The sequence below is a fragment of the Asterias rubens genome, chromosome 6 (genome assembly GCF_902459465.1).
Source record: "Asterias rubens chromosome 6, eAstRub1.3, whole genome shotgun sequence".
Taxonomy (NCBI): domain Eukaryota; kingdom Metazoa; phylum Echinodermata; class Asteroidea; order Forcipulatida; family Asteriidae; genus Asterias; species Asterias rubens.
This window is the reverse complement of record NC_047067.1, coordinates 20202739-20222015: the sequence shown is the minus strand read 5'-3', so window position 1 is coordinate 20222015 and position 19277 is coordinate 20202739. Positions and strand designations below refer to the sequence as shown.

Sequence of the window (19277 nt, the reverse complement as noted above, 5' to 3'; positions counted from 1 at the left end):
TTTTAAGAGAGGTTGTCTTGCATCCTTTTCAACAACATCACAAATACGTTCATCTTGTGCTGTCTAGTCGGGCACCTAGTGTTTTTCGTGTGAAAGAGGGCGCCCTTTACTGCTACCGTTGTCGTCTGGAGAGAGTCGACAATGTGCCCGTTTTAGAGGTTTATTTCTGGTCTAGAAGCGACAGTTTATGTAAAGTAGGTATTTTAATATCAACATAATATAACGTAGAATAATTTATAGTTTGTTGTAGGCCTGGAATTTCCTCTCGGTGGAAGTATTGAGCATGATGATTGACAACAGCAGTGCCAGCAGTGGGGGGTCCCAGTTGGGAGGGGGGGGGGGCTCAGCAGTGTCACACCTGAATGTTGTCCACCTGGAATTGATTTTATAGTGCACTTTTAATTTCTCCAGATTATATGTAGTTTAACATAAGAACAGCATTTTTTACCTAGTCCTAGCCGAGTAACCCCACTAGCAGTGTAGCACTACTCGTGCGTGGCAGTAAAAAAAAAAAGTGTGGGCCTAGACGTGTCAAGAAATACGCTTGTGAAGTTGACTTTTTATACCGGGCTACATATTTGTTGACATTGATTATTTGTAAGTGTTCTTTTTTTATTGGAAAATGGAACAATTTTAACTTCAGCATGAGATCAAAATGTGAGAACAAAATTACAAATTTATATACATCTTTGATAATGACTATTGTAAAATATTTTAGACTCATCATGTCTACGAAGCGAAAAGCCGAGACTGAGAGCCCAAGAAAGGACCAGGACCCGGATTATGAGATGGTATCCGTCATGACTGCCAGCAAAAGACAACGAATCTTTGAGAAAGATGGTATAAATTATTGTTTTTTAGACCTTTTGGATTTTGCTGTTGGATTTTGATGGGCTGTAGCTGGTTTGGGGTTCAATCCCCATTCAAACAAAATCAAATCAAATTTACAGTTGGATTTTTGATGGGTTTAGGAATGAATAACTGTTTGGTCACGCAAACTAATGCTGTACTTTGCATTCTTTTCAACAGCTAAAGATGTCACTGTAAAGAAAATAGAGGGCATCATCAAACGACAGTTCAGTCTTGAGATGAGACACAAAGAGAAAGAAGTGGAGCTGATTGATGAGGTAAGCATAATTTTGTTGTGCTTAGCATCTTTTTATGTTCAAGTGCAAAGTATACATTTTGGTTGTAAGAACTGTTAATCGTTGTAATTCTATACAAATGTAGATGTACACAATAAAACTAATTATATGTAAAAGTTTCATTTCAAAAGGTTGTCGCATTTTAGAGATACAGTATTGCTGAAAAATACCTGTTGGTATCGTGTTTGCATTTTGTTCCCTTCCAGAGGATACATCAAGCGAGGGCCATGCTGGATAAGTTACGAGCTTGCATCGTTGCCAATTACTACGGGAACATCGGCATATCTCATACATCAACCAAACAAGAGGTACTCATTACTCTTTGAATTATATGTCCACTTGGAGAGTGGGCACTTCAATGAGGGAAATGTAAAATTATTAGAACTTACTCCTAGGGCTAAAACAGGGTTACCTCCTTTACAGTCAATACGGATGTAGGCTTCGGTATCATCCATCAGAAGCCTGGCTGGTAGAGCAGAATGTACTACCTCCTAAAAATTTATGAAGCAATCATGGTTAAGTTTCTTGCTTAAAGACAAGTGTCACGACCGGGACTTGAACCCACAGTCTGCTGATCAGAAACACCAGAGCTTCTACCTGGTGCTCTTTACGGCTAGGCCATGGCACGCAATATGTTTCATGAGAAGGGTTTAATCCTACACTGGATGAACACAGCCTAAATTCTTTCATTTAGCATTCCCGATAATCATTAAAACAATTTGGACTCTCCCCAACAGAAGTTTCGGCTGAATAAGTCGAATCTAAACCACCCGGCAATTCAGAGGGCCATCAGCAACAAATCTCCGACTCCGATTGAAGACCCAACGACCCTGATCTCAAGCTCTATCGATAGCAGCAAGCCCCAGGGAGACGTAGCAATAAGAGATGCCACCAGTACCCCAACCAGCGGTCTGTGGTCAGGGCTGCAGAGCGAGAGATCATCCCCGGAGTCTGAGCGGCTGAGTAGGGTGGACTTGTCGGAGATTGAAGAGAGAGTGGAGGAGGGAGCCAGGGCTAAAGGACCACGCAATTCGGGACCGGTAAGCAGTTCGTCAGACATTTATTTCATTTTAGTTCATCTAATAATTCTACTTGTTAAGCCAAGGAATCTCTCAAAAAAGATTTAATCACTATACTACAGGCATGCAACTCTTTCGCGTTTCTGCAGAATTCTGTTTTTTTTTTTTAGCCTAATATATGCCTGGCAACAACAGTGTACAACTACAATCATGTTAAATAAGCCTAGTACATGTTAACAATGCACCTAAGAGCATAATAAACCTCAACATTTTCTAGGGTACCATTGTGGGTATCATGTCCCGTGGCGTTTCGGCTGCCTCGCTCCGCACTTGCGTTGTGCCTTTGAAAATGTTCCTCTTTTTTTTTTTCAACGGGCAGTTGCATGCCTGATACTAGCCAAGATTTCTCAAAAGTGAAAACGGAATCAAATTGAAAAATCTTTAAAGTAGAGTTGCCATCAAATCAGATTCCTTGTATATCCAATGGTAATTACAAGTATATATTTCATTTCACACCATGGGATTAGAGATATTGACTGTCTAAGTTGCTTACAGTTTTCAGAAAGATAAGATTGCTTACTCATGATGGCGTGCCGGGAATTGAATGGAGGCCATGACCTCTGTTGCCCCTGGTCTTGGCCTAGGTGCCCCATCAGGATTTTGCCATAGACTTTAAGATTTTCCTTTGAAAAATGAAAATGGAGGCTCACGCACCAACACAACACTTACATGTCTTGATGAAATGTAACAATCTTTTTCCTTGTCTCTCAGGACACTTTTGGAGTTGGTCCCCCGCTGCCGGTACCTAAGCCTCTGATCTCACAGGCGGAGTCCAGCGAAGGAACAAGATTCCATGTCAAGAAAAGAATCATCGTTGGAAATGTCTCAAAGTAAGCTACCTTATGAATCAATGTGGTTTGCATTTTGCTCAAGGACAAAAGCATAACAACAACATGCTTACCAGAATAAGGTTTTCAGCCAAAATGGCATTCTACATGTATCATTTATAACCGGTATCCTGATCCGGCTAAACAGAAAAAAGGGGAAAAAAGCTCCATGAAAATTGGCCCAGAATCCTCAACCCATGCTCACCAGAACTTGAGTCCAGTGCACCAGGGCCTAATTTCATAAGCGCTTATTTCAAGCGTATTTCACAAGTTGGCAGGAAATTGTTGCTTATGCGCAAGCATATTTTACGTTTCTTTTACAGCTAGCGCAAAAGTTCCACGCTTGCATCGTAAGTGCTGATATCTACAGTAAGCAGAACCATGAAATTGAGCCCTGAACTCTCGGCCATAACACTCCTCCCACACAGACTCCAATGTTCTCCTTTTTACTTTCAGATACATCCCGCCTGAGAACCGTGAGGATAGCGACCCTTCCACTCATAAATGGATGGTGTACGTGCGAGGACCACCTGAGGAACCCAGGATCGATCACTTTGTCAAACGCATCTGGTTCTTCTTGCATCCCAGCTACAGACCCAATGATCTCGTTGAAGTCAAGTATGTATTGGGGAGAAATGTAGAGTTGAGAGAGTGGTTGAACTCGAAGTTGAAGCTCAGACAACCCTAGAAACCTCAAAACCATCAATGCTAACCTTAAATGCAGAATGAATTAAGAGTAACTTGAGGTTGAAGCCAAAATGACTTTGGGAAACCTTTAACACCTGGAGGCTTACCTTGAGAATTCCTGAACTAATTAAGTAGGTTAGGTTGAGGTTAAATTAAAGCCTGGATAACCTCTGAAAACCTATAAAAAAATTGAGGCAAACCTTGAGAAATGCACATTTAATTAAGTGGTTGAGGCCCGAAACCACGGACAACCTAAACAAACCTTTCTTGGTCTAACCTTGAGAAAAGCAGAATTAATTAAAAGGTACCTCGAGGTTGAAGCCCAGATAACCTTGGAAGACCTCCAAAAGTACAGAATTAAGCATCGGTGACCCTAAGCTGGAGCCTGGATAATTTCTGAAAACAAAACCAAGAAACTTCAGGCTAACCTTGATAAATGGCAGAATTGAACAAGCGATGAGCATGGTTGAAGCCCTGATAGCCTTGAAAAACCTCAAACCTTGATGCTGACCTTCAGAAATGCAGAATTTATTAAGCGGTAACACGAGGTTGAAATCCAGACTACCCTGGAAAACCTCAAGGCTAACATTGATAAATGCTGAATTAAAAAAGCTGTAACTTGAGGTTAAAGCTTGGATAACCCCAAACCTAAGAAATGCAGAATGATTGTTGAAGCCCGGATAACCCCTGAAAACCTATTAAAAAAATTAGGCTTACCCCAAATCAACGTCTGTTTTAATATAGTTTTTGCTTTTCTCCCTTACCTGATGCCAGAGATACTTTTTTTGGTATTAAACAACTTTAACTTGAACAGGTTCTCTGTAACGCTCAGCCATGGCATTCCTTCGTTTCATTTTCAAGAAATCAATATTAACATCAAGCACAAGACGCCGCATGACTCTTTATTTCATTCTCCTTCTCAGAGAGCCTCCGTTTCATCTGACTCGACGAGGATGGGGTGAGTTCCCGATCCGCATCCAACTTCACTTCCTCGACCCTCGCAACAAGAAAGTGGACATCATCCATCCTCTTAAGGTATGTGGTAAATAGTGATGTGTGTTCCAATCTCATCTTGTGTTTGGATTTAAACGGCTTTCAAGTTACAGTGGGTAGTTTCACTTTTCGTAATCCTGGCCATCTTAGAATGGGGTTGTCTTGTGGTTTGATCTCTGATAGTTTTGATGTCTTGGCTTGATCTGTAACTAATTTTATAACTGTCTTTAGTGCCTTTGAACAAGTTCAGATGATTTTAGCACTATATATAAATATTTTTGAATGTTTGATTGATTTTAACTATTGTGTTGCCTTCATTTACCAATTTTGTGTTTACAATTTTTATACTTTTTGTAAGATTTTACCAAACACATGTGTAAGTTTCTTGTGTTCTTGCATATTTGTTGACATTTTGTATTGGCTAAATAATAATGATGATAGGTAAAATAATAATTGTTAATTGTATGACTCTGCTGAGCATCTTCAATTCGTAACCTTGAATAATATTTTTTTGAAAACGTCAAGAAGATCTAATTCCTATATACATTTGTTGCATGGAACAGTTCAAGTCAAAGGGTCTGAGTACTTTTTGTAGGACACAAAATACCCACAAAATGTCCACGGATTTACATTAAACTTACATGGTTTGAAGATAATGATAGTAGAAAGCTTCCCTTAAACCATTACTTACTGAGTTGCTGTAGTTTTTGAGAAATGAGTAAAACAAGTCACAAAAATAATGTTTGTCTCTGTGAGACAAAAAAATATTTTAGCATGTAAAACGTATTTTCTGGAAATTGTTTTACTAATTTTTCAAAAACTACAGCACCTCATCAAGTAATATTTTAAGGCAAGCCTTCTACTACCATTATCTTCAAACTGTGTAAGTTTAATGTAAATATGTGGACATTGTGTTTTGTGTTTCAAAGAGTACCCAGATCCTTTAAGGACGACAAAAACTTGAATCGCTTTCTGCATTTATTTGATGTTGTCTCCATTTACTTCACAGCTGGATAGAACATACACAGGGCTTCAAACACTTGGAGCAGAAACGGTAAATCTTTTTGCTTTAAATCTTTAATAGGACACAGCCATCTTCTGTTTTTCTTCAGTTCGTGAAGCCAAACTGAGGCCACAAAGGCAAATAGTCTGATCCCATTTTCATATAATCAGAATCAGTACATGTATTTATGATTGCATACAGGGAACATGACGAAATAATGATGAGAGAAGCATTGTGAACAAACCAATTCTGAAGAAATTTGAAATGCACATTTTCAAAACAACACCAAAAGAAGTTTTATACTTTTTTGATAATTTATCGTATGGATTTATTTTTTATACAGATTGTGGACGTCGAGCTTGATCGATACTTGTTTGATGATCAAGGTCAACCTCTGTCGCGACCTATGACCCCAACCATCACCAAGGTAAACTACCAAGAGGGTATCAAGCCAGGAAGTCCTGCCGCATCGTGGGAGGAGTCAAGATGGAAAAACACCCCACCAAGGTTAAAGGAATCCCGCGGTGGGGGGTTGGTTGGTGAGAAGCCCCACGCTGAGCAGGCGACAAGTCCGATGGTAGTTGGCAAGAGCTCTGAGACGGTTGAGGATACTACATTGCTCGGTGATGCCGCGAAAGATGAGGGCAACCTTAAAGTTGAACCCCGAACACCTTTAGGCGAGGGGTTGATACCTACAGAGATCGGCCAGTCATTCAGTGGGATCATCGGACCATCTGGCCTCCAGCCTTCTCTTCAGGCGCATCCAAGCAGCATTGTGGCCGGCGGGCAGATCGCCATGCAGCAGCGACAGGGCGGGCAGTTTGTACGCGTCATGCCACCACTTGGCCCAATCACAAAGAGCGGTATAATCACCCCGTCCACGTTGATCGGCTTGCAGACGAAATCACAAGGATCGTCAGGATCCCCTGTGAAAGTCGTTTCACCGACAGATGAAAAAAGCGTTTCTATCATCGGGTCGTCGTTGTCAAATCGTTCCTCACCGACGAATGTGTCCCCAACCTTACCTGGTGTTATAAACGTCGCCGAGGCTGCACTTGGCGGGAAAGGTTCTCTTGATGTTCGAATCCAGGAAGGGAAAGTCATCCAAGAGGTGACTACACCAGCTCTTGACCTACCCCCTGTTAAAATGGAAGTTGCAACAAATGTCGCAGGAGTTATGCCTCCGCTCCAACCGCCGCTGGCTAAGACCACAACAGCGCCCTCCGGAGTTCAACTTGTACAAAGTGTCCCGGTGAGCACTACTCTACAGAAGCATTCGCCAGAGTCTGGGGGCAGCTTGCCCGCAGCAGCGTCTTTCTCTGGAGGGATTATCGTGCAACCGACAAGTTCCCAGATAAGCAAGCCTGTTATGAGCACTGTTATATCGACTAGCGGGGGCGTCACCACAATCAAGAAGACCTCCCCTACTGGAAGCGTCTCAGCTGCCCCAGTCAAGTCAGTGGTAGAGCCTCCCAAACACTCACCGCCAACCCCGACCTCCGGGATACCAACTCCCCCTCCTGGAACCCAGTACTACATCACGGCCAAATCGACCGATCCCAACCTTCAAGGGAAGGTGATACTCATACCTCAGCAGGTATTCCAGCAGGCGTCCACTCAACAAGTCGCTGCAGGTGGTAAGCTGGGTGGAAGTAAAACATCTAGCCCTGCTGGGAAAGCTGGAGCCTCAAAAACGGCAACACCTGGCAAGCCACCCTTCTTGTCGCCCAGCAATGTGTTGATTTTGCCTCAAGGATCCATCGTGCCGCCCCTCCCTCCCGGGAGTATCGTCCAAATCCAGCAAGTCCCATCCCCGGTGCGATCAACAGCGGCATCCAGTCAGCAAAAAGTCCACCCTACGTCAGCTCTGGCCAAAACAGTCACTGCTCAAGTGAAGAATCCTGGAGCAGCGAAGGTTGCGGGCATGCCATCAGGAGGTGTCATACAAATCCAGAGGACGACAGGGACGAGTATTGCTAAGGTCTCAGGGGTCCCAGGAACATCTCAGGCCGCAGGGATCTCGATCCTTCCAGAGCAGAAGGGTCAGCTTGCCAAGACTTCATCCGGTGGAGTCGTGTTTGTCCAACGGGCAGCCTCTACCGGAAAGATTGGATCTGGACAGACTCTTGCCAGACTTCCATTAGTGCAAGGTGGTATGGCTCTTCAGCAGAAAATAACTCTTGCTGCCCAGCTTCCTCCTGGGGCAGTCCCAATTCCTCATGGATCCCTCACCCTCAAACCCGGGAGTGCCGTCAACATCATTCAGAATCCAAACACTAAATCTCTCCATCAAGGACAGACTCTGGTTCTGCACACTCAACCCTCTTCCATTTCCAAACTCCCAGGGAAACCAATCCAGACAGTGACCGCCATCCGACAGCCAGTTGGATCTGGTCAGGCGCCCAAATTTATCATTCAAGGTCAGGGTGCAAAGGTCATCACTCCAGGTCAAGTTCAGGTCAAGCTTTCCCTATCGTCTCCTACAAGTGTCGCAGCAACAAGGTCTGTGAGTGGAACAGCTGCAACACAAATGGGTACTGTTCCTGTGGTACAGATTTCAGGTAGCAGTAAAGTTGGACAGACAGATGGATCGGCAGTTGCGACTGCTCCCGAAACGGTTACCAAGCCGGCTGAAACTGCAATGCAGGAGCTTGTGAGATCTGAATCTAGTGTGAAACCAATTAACCCCAGCTCAGTCACTAAAGAGATAAGTGAATCTCAAATTGTGTCGACTGTAGATGGCACTCAGGAGGTTGTGTTGGTGAAAGAAAGTTCCTCCCAGAAAACTATAATACCCGACATTTCTTCAAAGGAAGTTGATACACCATCAACAATTAAAGCACAAACAGTTTACACTGTAGGGCATCCAGTTACAAAAGTTGCCATACCTGTTCTGGCTCCACCGCTGCCCAGAATTTTCATTAAGCAGGAACCGATCACCAGTCCCCCGAAAGACTTTGCGACTTCCTCTACCAGTCAGTTCATTGTTAATCCTGCTTCTGCCACCGTTGACGCCAAGGTGAAGACAGAAGTTCCTGAAGACATGCAGGAGGCGGAGACTGATGTGTCGATCATGATGCGTGAGCTTACGCTAAGCTGCCTTGAGGGACCAGTGAGTGTTTACGGTCTGGGAGCGATGGAGGACTTAGTATCAGCCGTTGTGAGGAAGACACCATTAATTAATAAAGACAGGGGTAAGAAACATTGAATTTAATTTTTATAACAGTCTGAATTTGAAGGTTTACTTCAAAAGTTAAAAAGGTGAAGGAATCTGACTTCAACAAATTATTTTTGTGCACTCTTGTAAAAATTCCTCGCAGAGCACAGTCGGACAAAACCACTCCATTCAGACATGCATTCACAAGGTTGTGGGTTCAAAATCCTACCAAGCTAACCGCTGATTTCACAATGACCAGAATTAGTATTGTCGTCTAGTTACAGAATCACGATTTCTTGGTTTGTTTAATTCATAATCAAAGATGTTGAGAGAGATTGGCTGTTGCCAGCTTGACGTTTATATCCTCTTATGGGAGTTAGCCAAGTTCCCTTAAACTATTGTTTGTATAAGATAGATTGGCTGTCGCCAGCTTGGTGTTTATACCCCCCTTTTATGAGTTGACGAGAAGATCATGTAAACAGCAACAAACTCTTGAGTTGTTTTCTCTTTTTGTTTTTCAATTTAGTTCAAAGCGAGCATCCCTTCACAGCAACCTCCCTTCAGCATTACCATTCATGGACGGGGGCTAAGCGCCGAGCAGCTGAGTGGCATCGCGCTGTCTCGGTAAGACGGATTGCGAATGAAGCCAGGGAGAAATCAGAGAAGCTTCGATTTGAGAGGATGTGGTCGACCAAAGAGGTGATGGTGTGGTGTAGACAGCAGGGACATGTCCCACCGGAACCAGGTAAAGGAGTTGGGGGTTAATGGCATGGAAGTGGGGTTGGAGATTAAGGGTAGGAGGGTTAAAAAGAGTATTATTGTGAAAAGGTCTTTGGTTTAATTGATGGTGTAATCCAGACCATGGAGAAATATACAGCAGGTCCCAATTTCATAAAGCCTGTAAGCGCAAAAGCTTGCTAAGCACAGAATAGTATTGCTTGGCAGAATCAGGTCACCAGCCCGCATTAAATTAAGTTTGCGCTGTTGTGGCAGGTGCCAACTCAATTTTTGCTTTGCAAAGAAATTAGTCGAGCAGCATTTTCTGCTTAACAGCATTTTCTGCTTAACAGCTTTATGAAATTGGGCCCAGATCAGTAGAATGAGATTGCTGAGCGGAAACAAAGACTGGCCCCCTGTCTTTCTCTGTAAGGATCAAGACAGGCACCACTGGTCTTGCACTGCATTGTTTCATTAGATAGACATATACGAGCAATGATGCATGTAGCTACCAGGGCCAAATTTGGTAAAGCTTGTAAGCACAAAATCTTACTAAGCACAGAAAAATATTACTAAGCAGAAACTGTTTTCCACCAAAAGTCCATAAAGCTTACATTGTTATGACTTGTTCTCCGGCCATTTTTTTGCTTAGCAAAGAAACTTGGGAAGCAGTATTTTCCTCTTAACAGGTTCATGAAGTTGAGCCCTGTTTATTGAAAGTTTCTAATGCGCTAACCGTTTTGTTTCCATGATTTCTAGACGTTCGTGAGACTGAAGGGAAATGGTGCAGAATTTGTGGCGATTTGACCGAGAAGGGGAAAGTGGAGGTCAATGTTGAGGAGCATGAATGCAAGAAGAAATGGCTCTCGTCTGCAGGTGAGATGAGACTCCTAGATGGTCAATGTTTCTATCCAGTTGGCGGGGGTCTCTCTGAAGACTTGTGTGCTAAACTTTACATTTGAAATCAAAATTTGCATCTCCTCATCGCTCTGCTGCTGCTGCTTCCCAGGTTGTATCATAAACCTTGGTTAGATCCCCATGAGAGTGTTCTCAAGTCACTCAGAGTGAACGTTCAGTAACTATGTTTTCTCTTTGACACTAAATATTTTGAAGTAAAAGTTTTTTTTTTGGTATGCCCAAAATACTCTGAAAAGAACCTTGGTGTGTTGTGGCTGAGCGATCTAGTGCACTGGACCCAAGCTCTAGTGTTTATGATCAGCAGAGTGTGGGTAGGAGTCCTACCGTCGATTTCACCAAAATCTTCCCAACTTAGGATTAATCTTAGGACTTAGGACGGGTTCAGTTCCGTATCCAAACGAATTGAGTTATGACGTGTTACCCGTCCTAACTCGCGTTAGGATTAATCCTAGCGTTTTGTGAAGTCGGCCGCTGGTCTTGACACTTAGGTCCTCGAGGGAGACGCTTAACCATTATTGCTTAGAACCTAGACGATTACCGCTATTAGAGAAGGGCTTTGCCGCATTGTTTTTAAGCAGTGCCTGCTGAATGCTACATACATTTTAAATGGGTCTCATAATTCAAAACACAGCTGTGCTTATCCTGCTGAAAAACAAAAATAATGTTTGCTGCCAATGCTTTGGTACATCCCCTAGGGCTGAGATAAGGCACTATAAAAGATTGCAGTATTCATTATCTTTATTATTACTCTCCTAGGTTTACTGAAACAGACGAGCTACACAGTTCCAGACGCCCTCGCCAATAGTATCCGGCAACGCCAGTTGACCATCGATGCAAGTTTCTCCGATAGTGAAGCCGAAATTGATATCATCGGGGTGTGGGATCGGGGACAGCGGGTTTCAGTCAAGAAGGAGTCGCCCGGAACACCCGGCAGGATAAGGTGCTACCTTCCGCCAAGTAAAGGTGATAAGATGATTCAGGAAGTAGCTCAAGAGGTAAGAAATGCACAACAAAATTATGCTTACCAGAATAAGGTTACCAACCATAATACCATTTCACACGTACTATCTGTTGCTGGTATCCTGCTTATAATTGCTTAGCAGATTTTAAGCAGTTTTCCTGCTTAAGCAGCTCTATGAAATTTGGCCGTGGTTGTAGTGTAAAACTTTGTTGTAAACTTGGGTGTGATCCCTGGCTATGTATACCACAGTCACAGGTTGTATGGCTTCTGACTGGCACCCCTGAATAAGGATATTGACAAAATAGGGAGACTGACGACATTGGGGCTAGATAGCTCAGTTTGTAGAAATGGCACAACTCCACTAGGATTATTGTGATGGTTATGTCATATGAATTTGATTAATAACTGTGATTGTACTTTCATATTTTAAATACTTGTTTGTTTTAAACTTGATTGCTGACTATTTTATCTGTATGTATTTATAATATGTACCTTTCACATCTGATGCTAATAACTGGTGAAACAAATGACCCCATATATCTGTTTCAATTTACTTAATATTTTATTTGTATTTATTTATATGTAATTTTTACCTCCCTTGCTAATATCGTGTCAACATTGGACCCATACAATTGTTTCAATGTATTCTGTTGTACATTTTGATTTCAATCTTTAATGTGACTTTCTGATATAATACAGTGGAATACAAATATTCGCGTGTTTGTTAACGACTAAATTTTTGAACCTTTGAACTTTATATTTTGGTTGTTCTCTCTGTTCTGTACAACATGTTCTACACAAATGTCTATTGTTTGTTTGACAACTTGTTGATAACCATGTCTTTACAACAAGACACAAATGTATTAATTTGTTTATTTGTATATGTCTATCTCTCTTGACTTTAGTATATTATCACTATACAAATGTGTCTAGCATTTGTTTTTAAAACTTTTTGTTGTTAATCGTATCTTTGTTTCAAGTAAGCCGTTGAAATTTCCTGTAAATTCAGTATTTTTAGTTTAATGTTCTTGTTCAAGCACTGTTCAGAAGGGGATGTAGGCCTTAGGGGTATTTTCAATAACCAATAATAATTATTATAATATCAATAATATAGTAATAATTATCACCATAGTTATAATTAGTTGATGTAAAAGTCTTAAAAGAAACTGTTAGACCTAAGTGAATTAATTCTCCATGGCCAATGTAAGCTGATCTTCTTTTCTTAAACTTTTTTTCTTAGATTGGAATATGCTTCAAGCCCACTCAGCTAGCTGAGGACACATTTTCCCCTGTTGTGGAGGAGGTCATGCTATCAGTAAGTCCGCAAAACGAAGGGATGAGAAATTTCATACTTTTATCTGATCTCAGACTTTTGAAGTTGACCTGGTGAAGAAAATCAGCCGTTATGTTTTCCACATAATTGATTGTCGTCTGTAGTGTTGAGGACTGTTCCTAGTATACTGTGAAATCTAAACCCAAGGGGTAACCAAAAGGTTGAAATGCAGTAATTTTAACATTACTTCCAAAAAGAAATTTTCCTTTTTTTGTCAGCTCTCTATATTTGTACTCTCATCTCAAGGACTGTTGGGCCCAATTTCATAGAGCTGCTAAGCACCAAAATTTGCGTAGCATGAAATTTCTTCCTTGATAAAAACAGGATTACCAACCAAATTTTCATTTGTTGCATATTGCTTGTTACTGGTACTCAGCTGTTGTTTGCTTATCCTGAAAATCACGTGGAAAATAGATTGGTAATCCTGCTTTTATCGATGCCAAAATTTCGTGCTAAGCAAATTTTGGTGATTAGCAGCTCTATGAAATTGGCCCCAGGTGTAATTTGAAAGCTTGCAAAAGTTTAAGATAAGAAGTTAACAATCCGCACTCGTAAAATTGATCACGAGGAATCAAGGTGTGAAAAAGGGCTCAAGTGCGAGCAATTCAAAATCAAAGGTAATAGCAATGTTAAATTGTTTGTCGTCGTGTTTTAACTTGATGTTGTCTGTCCTTCTTTCTGTTTCAGGCCGTTTCTCAGTTCATGAGCTCTCTGCTACGGAAGTCATTATCTAAGGCTTATAATAAACGTACAGATAATAGGTAAGCACTTATTGACCTCCGAACTCAACTCTCAGCTATTCCTAAAACTCCATGGTCTTTATGAAGCAGAATCTTTCAACAAGAATGACCAAAATCATGCACATGCCCTAATTTCATAGAGCTGCTGAAGCAGATAATGTTGCTTGTCAATTTTATGCTAGGAGGAATAATAACAATCTTAGTATTTCAAAAAAGACTTTTTAAAAGCAGAACTTTTAAAACATTGTACCATGCTTCAGGGCTGTATAGTGTTCGTCAAATGGCTTAACCAATGATGAATAATTCAAACTTGTGTATTATAAAAACAAAAGTATTCCTAAACAGGCGCCATAAGTATTGTATTTAAGTATTTATGCTTATTAAATACATATAAATGTATTAGAGAAATTTTGAAAAATTTACCATACATTCAGATGCTGTATGTTTTCATTGTATATATTTTCTGTCGCAGACTTCCAAAGGAGATTCTTTCAACCCACGTCCTTCAGGCCATAAATAGTACAGAGCAATTTGACTTCCTGACCAACAAACATCTGGGAGTGGCTGCTATGGCTACCGAGAACAGTCAAGCGTCTTCATCGTCCAACCACTAATAGCTGATAAGTTTAACTTCAGCGACAAGAAAATCTACCAAAGAAAACTGATTTCAGCTCAAACATAATAGTTTGCATATTGTGTTGCTGTTGAACATATATCAAGATACATGCAAAGCGGAGGATTTTTGTCTGTGGGTTTTTGGTCAACCAGTGCCAAGACAATAAGAAATGGCGGCACTCGGTCTTAAGAAGATTGTTTTACAAATACATCTGGATCAGTACTGTATCCGCGGTGGGCGGTGCCGGGTGATCCTGCCCAGAAATAATCAATTTTGAGACGGAAATGTAATCTCTACATTTGAATGCAATATTAAAGCAAAGACTAATGGGAAAATAATTTTCCATGGGAAAATAGGACACTGTTTTATTATCTTCAAACTCGATTCTAAATGGTTGATTCATAAAAACAAGAGTTTGATATTTTACAATTATTGAATGCGTATGAATACAATGTTATAGAAGAATAGAAATCACAAATGAAATCTGGACTGTTCCATTTCAAGAGACATGTTTTGTTGGTGTTCAAATATTAATTTATGTATGCATTACAGATGTTCTCATAAACAATTTGAATAATTATACCATTAACAATCTTGTATTTTACATATTTTTTTCTGTAAAAGTATCAATGTTGTGCCGGGCATAAAAGTGAATTTTACTTCACAAAATATTACAAAATAATTTGTGTTCATGATTGTTTTTGTTTGGTCGTTTTGAGCATGATGTCCAAAATGAAGTTAAAATCAAAAGTTGCTAAGCACAACAAACTGATGCTTACCAGAAGAAGTTCCATTTTACATGTACAAAATGTAACTGGTTTTCTACTAAGTTTTGCTCAGCAGGAAAATGTTAAGCGCAAAATGCAGCTCTATGAAACCCTCGTAGTATTTACTGCAACCAGGGAATCGCGACGCAGTGATGGATACTTTAAGAATACCTAGTTTTTAATTCACAATAACGTCTAGCCCTAGTCATTGGGCCAATAACATTCCTTTAATTTTTCTCAGCTCCTTAGGGAGTATCCTTCTCGAGCTGCCATGGGGCTCAAAGGTACCCGTTTATACCCCTGGATAAAGAGAAGCGATTAAGATTAAAGTAAAGTATCTTGCTCAAGGACACAAGAATCAAGACTAGGATTCGATACTATTCATACACTGATCCCTCCAATCATCCAATGTCTTTACTCAGGACTCCAAACATTTTCTGAACTTCGATGCCCGGATTTCCTCTCGAGTACATCCTTGCTCTCTCGTCGACCTGTTCCATCTTCAAATCCGTCTCCAGTATCCGAGTGAAGGATGGGTTACAAAGAGGCGAGTCAATAAAGAGCGTCTCCTTAGCTATCTTACTGAGGAGGGACAGAAGGATGACTTGGGTAGCGGCTGCGTTTTCTGCCAGTAGAGGGCCGATGCGGTGGCTGGAGGCTGCCTGCAGGGGGCGGATTACGCCAAACCCAATGACTCGATTACCTGAAAATGAGTATACAAAATAGTTGATATCTCAAGTTGAAGTGTCTCATGGTAGCATCGTTTCTGACTCCACAATAATTATTCAACAATGCAGAGTGCACTTTTGGGTTTGGAACTGTGCGATTGTTTTAATTCTAATAATAATATGTGAAAATTTCATTGGTACCATTCTTGAGATATCGCCGAAAAGTGGCTCCCAACGTTGATTGTTTCCCAATAATGACTGGCTCCAAGAGCAACTGCTCTGCTTGGTAAAAACGTTTGAGGTGCTTGTAGGTTACTTCAAACACGTGCATAAAGAGCATTTTGATGCAATTCCATTTCAAACGAATCATATTTTTACAAGGTCACCCTAAGATCAAAGAAGAATCACAGGGGACCAGTTGCTCTAGGATTTGCTGCCTCTATTGCAGGCTAATCTATCTTGTTACTGTCAACCTCTCATTATCATCTCTTTTTTCCCATCCAGTTTTGTTCTTGTGCAGACAAAAAATATAAAAAAATAAAGCTTTCTTTTTAATTTCTTGAATACCTTCTAAGACTGCCTGAGCAGCTCCTGAGGGACCACCTAGATTCTGTAGCCAGCTCAGAAGGAACTTGATCCTTGGCACGCCACATATCTCTGTATCAAAGTCTACAACTCTACCATATCCAATGTCGGCAATCGGTCGCAGGAGTTTGTTACTTTGCACCTCTGGTAGAAGGGGAATTCCAGTACCCTGATAAGAAAGAAAAGAAACAATCAGTTTCATAGAAAATTCTCGTGTACAGGCCTAATACTTCATGGAGGGAGGCAACGAAAACGATGGCCTCCACCATGCCCCTGGTCGTTGCCTTTGTGCCCTTGAAATGCTTTCCTCATTGGAAACCATACAGGCCTACTTATATTTGAAGTAACTCAACCCCTTGTACTTGTGTTCTTCTTTTTAACACCAAACTCAGTCATTTGAGGGTACAATATTTTCTTGTGGTGTGTCAGTTCACCAAACTCTAGGGTTGCCAACAGCAGAGTGTGGGTGCAACCCCTGGTCGTGTGACACCTGTTCCCTTGAGCAAGGCATAATTACATCGTAAAAAGTTAGGATGGCCAGGCTCCCAGTGGATAATATAATATCGAAGTCTTATATAGCGCACGTATCTACCAAACAAGGTACTCAAGGCGCTTAGTATATATACAAACTTTCAGAAAGATAGGTTATTGCAGTGATGAATTCTGAGACCCAATTATTTAGCACCTTATAAGGGTTTACAAGGTGCTACGGCGCATTAAGCAGCCACAACCAGGAACACCGGGGCGAACCCCTTCTCTATTCGATAAGTGCACTGGGTTCTTTTACATGCGTTACACAACACATGAGAAGCAATGGTTAAGTGTCTTGCTCAAGGACACAGTGTCACAGCTGGGGATTCGAACCCACACTCTGCTGATGAGAAACACCAGAGTTTGAATTCGGTGCTCTTAACCGCTCGGCCACGACACTCCCAATGACACCCATACCTACATCTCTATGGAATGTCCCAAGGGGGGGGGGGTGATCCTGTTTCAGCCCCAGGATCAGTTAGGTGGCAATGTTTCCCTGGTGGCAGTTGATTTGGGTCCATTGCCAACATCATGTTAGTGAAGCCCTTACCTTCAAGTGGCCTTTCGACCTTGTGATGATGTTAGGCAATCTCTCATAAAATAAAATAAATTTCTTAACTTCCAACCCCTCTCTCTGAAAACTTTATGACAAGGCAGACGTTTGAGGATTCACTTTCTACCTTGAAGCATCCAGTCCTCCATTGCTCTTTAAATCCAAGCTCTGTATATTTGCCAATGTCCGGCGTCCCAACCTCTATCCCAACATTCCGATCGCCCAGATACTCCATGGCAGTTTCCCAAAGCTTAGCTCCTTCCACCTGAAAAGCGTCTGCCACATGATGAAATCCAATGAACCCCAATGTCTCACTCTGACAAACTGCTGCGATAGTTCCGACGACATCTCCATTCTCGGTCGTCGCTAGAAAGAAACCGTTTGGGTCTGCGTTATACATCAACCGCAGGTCATCGTTTCTCAGTCTGGCGCCCTCTACTGGCTGACTACCGGAGAGGATGGAGACTTCCCTTGGATGGAGTTTGCGGATTTTACAAGTTCCGGGTGTCTGGTTTGGGTTCGGTAGGTGGTCAACTTGAGTATCTTTTGCATCTGGTGGCACCACTGGCAGGGTGGTGTTGGGGACTGATGACCTCAGTCTACATGGTATTGTTGTTGAAGCTGTTGTGCAAAGTCGCAGCAGTCCAAGTCTGTGCAGTATTGTCGCCATAGTTTAGAGATTGATCTGCATAAAAAAAATAACAAAATGGTAATGTTGAGCACAAAGTACAGTCAAGTGTCAGTAGTACTAGTAGTAGAAGTATGTAGAAACACAGAAAAGTTTCAAACTTGTGCACCAAGTGGGTCTCAAATTTTAGCTATCCCAAACTAAAAATGATCATCCCAAAAGATAAAAACCAAGTCTTAAATTTTAAGAGAGATTGAGAACTCTATAGCTACATAGATAATCTATCTGAACTTGAGAATGTGGTAGCTTGGTGCAATTCATGGATTGGTGAGGGAGACTTGCACATGGCCATGCTTAATAGTTACACATGATTTGGTAATAGGTTTCACCGTAACAGCGCCCCAGTTACACTGGGTCTAGTTTCACCGTACAAAATGATGGTCAGTGGAGACTCACTGTGTACTGGAACGCAATCATTTGCATTTTAAAAGTATGTTTTAACAAAGTACACCAACATTATCCACTGTTATTTCTGCTACAATTTGAGCATCATTGATTCCTGATACAAACATGTATGACTATGTTACGAGGATTTCTTTCTACTTACCCTGGATTCGGAATTTGTGTCCTCGATCCTGTGTATAATTTTGTCTTCACTTTTTCATTCCATAAACTTCCGATAGCGCCCTCTGTTGTCCGTAAAAAAGTCACTGAGTTGCTTTTTATTATGTCGATCTCGTGTGAGAGCATGTTGCCGAAATTCAATCTCACCAGAGGGATGTCATTATGCGAGCGAAGTTTTAGTCAGCATTTTCTACGCAAAATAAGAATGGTCAAGAATTGGAGTTTGAATGAAAATTTCTCCTGTCTGGATTTTGAAACAATTTAGCTTCGCCAGGCAGCCCTCTTGCTACCAAAACAAGTAATAAGGCCTACTACAAAAAATAAAAAACGTTTTGACACTCAGGGTGACACTTGACTCAAATTGTCGTCCATAGTTATTGTGTTTGTACATTTTCTGAAACAAAAATAGGTTAATGCTTGTGTTGGGTATCATACATGTTTGAATATAGCTTCCCTTGAAATGCTGTATTGCACAAGCTGATATTGAAGAGAAGACCTAGTATATTTTTTACATTGAAAATCCATTTTGCCTCACTGAATTTGGTTGACGAGATTATTTTTTCTGCAAGTTGGTCCGGTTCAAATTACATGATTCATGGGATCAGCGCGCTAGTAATGTTCTGGTTATTACACCTAGTATGATTGCCAACAATGTTCCACCGATATTTTACCAATCACCTTCCTCCTAATTTTCACAGAAGGTACTCCACAAAGATGGAAATGTTCGTTGACTGCAGGCATTATT

General features: G+C 41.3%; 2 protein-coding genes across 3 annotated transcripts; one reads left to right on the top strand and one right to left on the bottom strand.

Annotated features, from left to right (window-relative positions):
- Window positions 1–107: 107 nt before the first annotated feature.
- LOC117291381 (YEATS domain-containing protein 2-like) lies at window positions 108–14958 on the top strand. The gene is made up of 16 exons (XM_033773031.1): window positions 108–194; window positions 719–840; window positions 1030–1127; window positions 1352–1453; window positions 1883–2185; window positions 2936–3054; window positions 3508–3669; window positions 4662–4773; window positions 5741–5785; window positions 6078–8928; window positions 9418–9636; window positions 10368–10484; window positions 11283–11521; window positions 12728–12802; window positions 13508–13581; window positions 14033–14958. Exons 2-16 carry the CDS (start codon window positions 726–728, stop codon window positions 14172–14174), a joined length of 4773 nt encoding a protein of 1590 aa, XP_033628922.1. The 5' UTR covers window positions 108–194; window positions 719–725; the 3' UTR covers window positions 14175–14958.
- On the bottom strand, window positions 14958–18587 carry LOC117291383. Of its 2 annotated transcripts, none has more exons than XM_033773036.1 (4): window positions 18516–18587; window positions 17408–17965; window positions 16179–16365; window positions 14958–15646 (listed from the first exon to the last, which is right to left on the bottom strand). In XM_033773036.1, the coding sequence occupies exons 2-4, from the start codon at window positions 17948–17950 to the stop codon at window positions 15345–15347; spliced, it is 1032 nt and encodes a 343-aa protein (XP_033628927.1). In that variant the 5' UTR covers window positions 17951–17965; window positions 18516–18587; the 3' UTR covers window positions 14958–15344. The 2 variants fall into 2 exon arrangements, with proteins under 2 accessions (XP_033628927.1, XP_033628928.1); XM_033773037.1 differs by lacking the exon at window positions 18516–18587 and adding an exon at window positions 18365–18462.
- Window positions 18588–19277: the final 690 nt, after the last annotated feature.

What these genes read in the sequence shown, in the direction of transcription:
- LOC117291383 (XM_033773036.1), bottom strand. Translation starts at nt 17,950, where the DNA reads ATGGCGACAATACTGCACAGACTTGGACTGCTGCGACTTTGCACAACA. An exon ending in GGAGGACTGGATGCTTCAAG is followed by an intron (nt 16,366 to 17,407) that starts GTAGAAAGTGAA and finishes CTTTCTTATCAG; the next exon opens with GGTACTGGAATTCCCCTTCT. An exon ending in TGCTCAGGCAGTCTTAGAAG is followed by an intron (nt 15,647 to 16,178) that starts GTATTCAAGAAA and finishes ACTCATTTTCAG; the next exon opens with GTAATCGAGTCATTGGGTTT.
- LOC117291381 (XM_033773031.1), top strand. Translation starts at nt 726, where the DNA reads ATGTCTACGAAGCGAAAAGCCGAGACTGAGAGCCCAAGAAAGGACCAG. An exon ending in GACCACGCAATTCGGGACCG is followed by an intron (nt 2,186 to 2,935) that starts GTAAGCAGTTCG and finishes CTTGTCTCTCAG; the next exon opens with GACACTTTTGGAGTTGGTCC. An exon ending in ACATCATCCATCCTCTTAAG is followed by an intron (nt 4,774 to 5,740) that starts GTATGTGGTAAA and finishes TTTACTTCACAG; the next exon opens with CTGGATAGAACATACACAGG.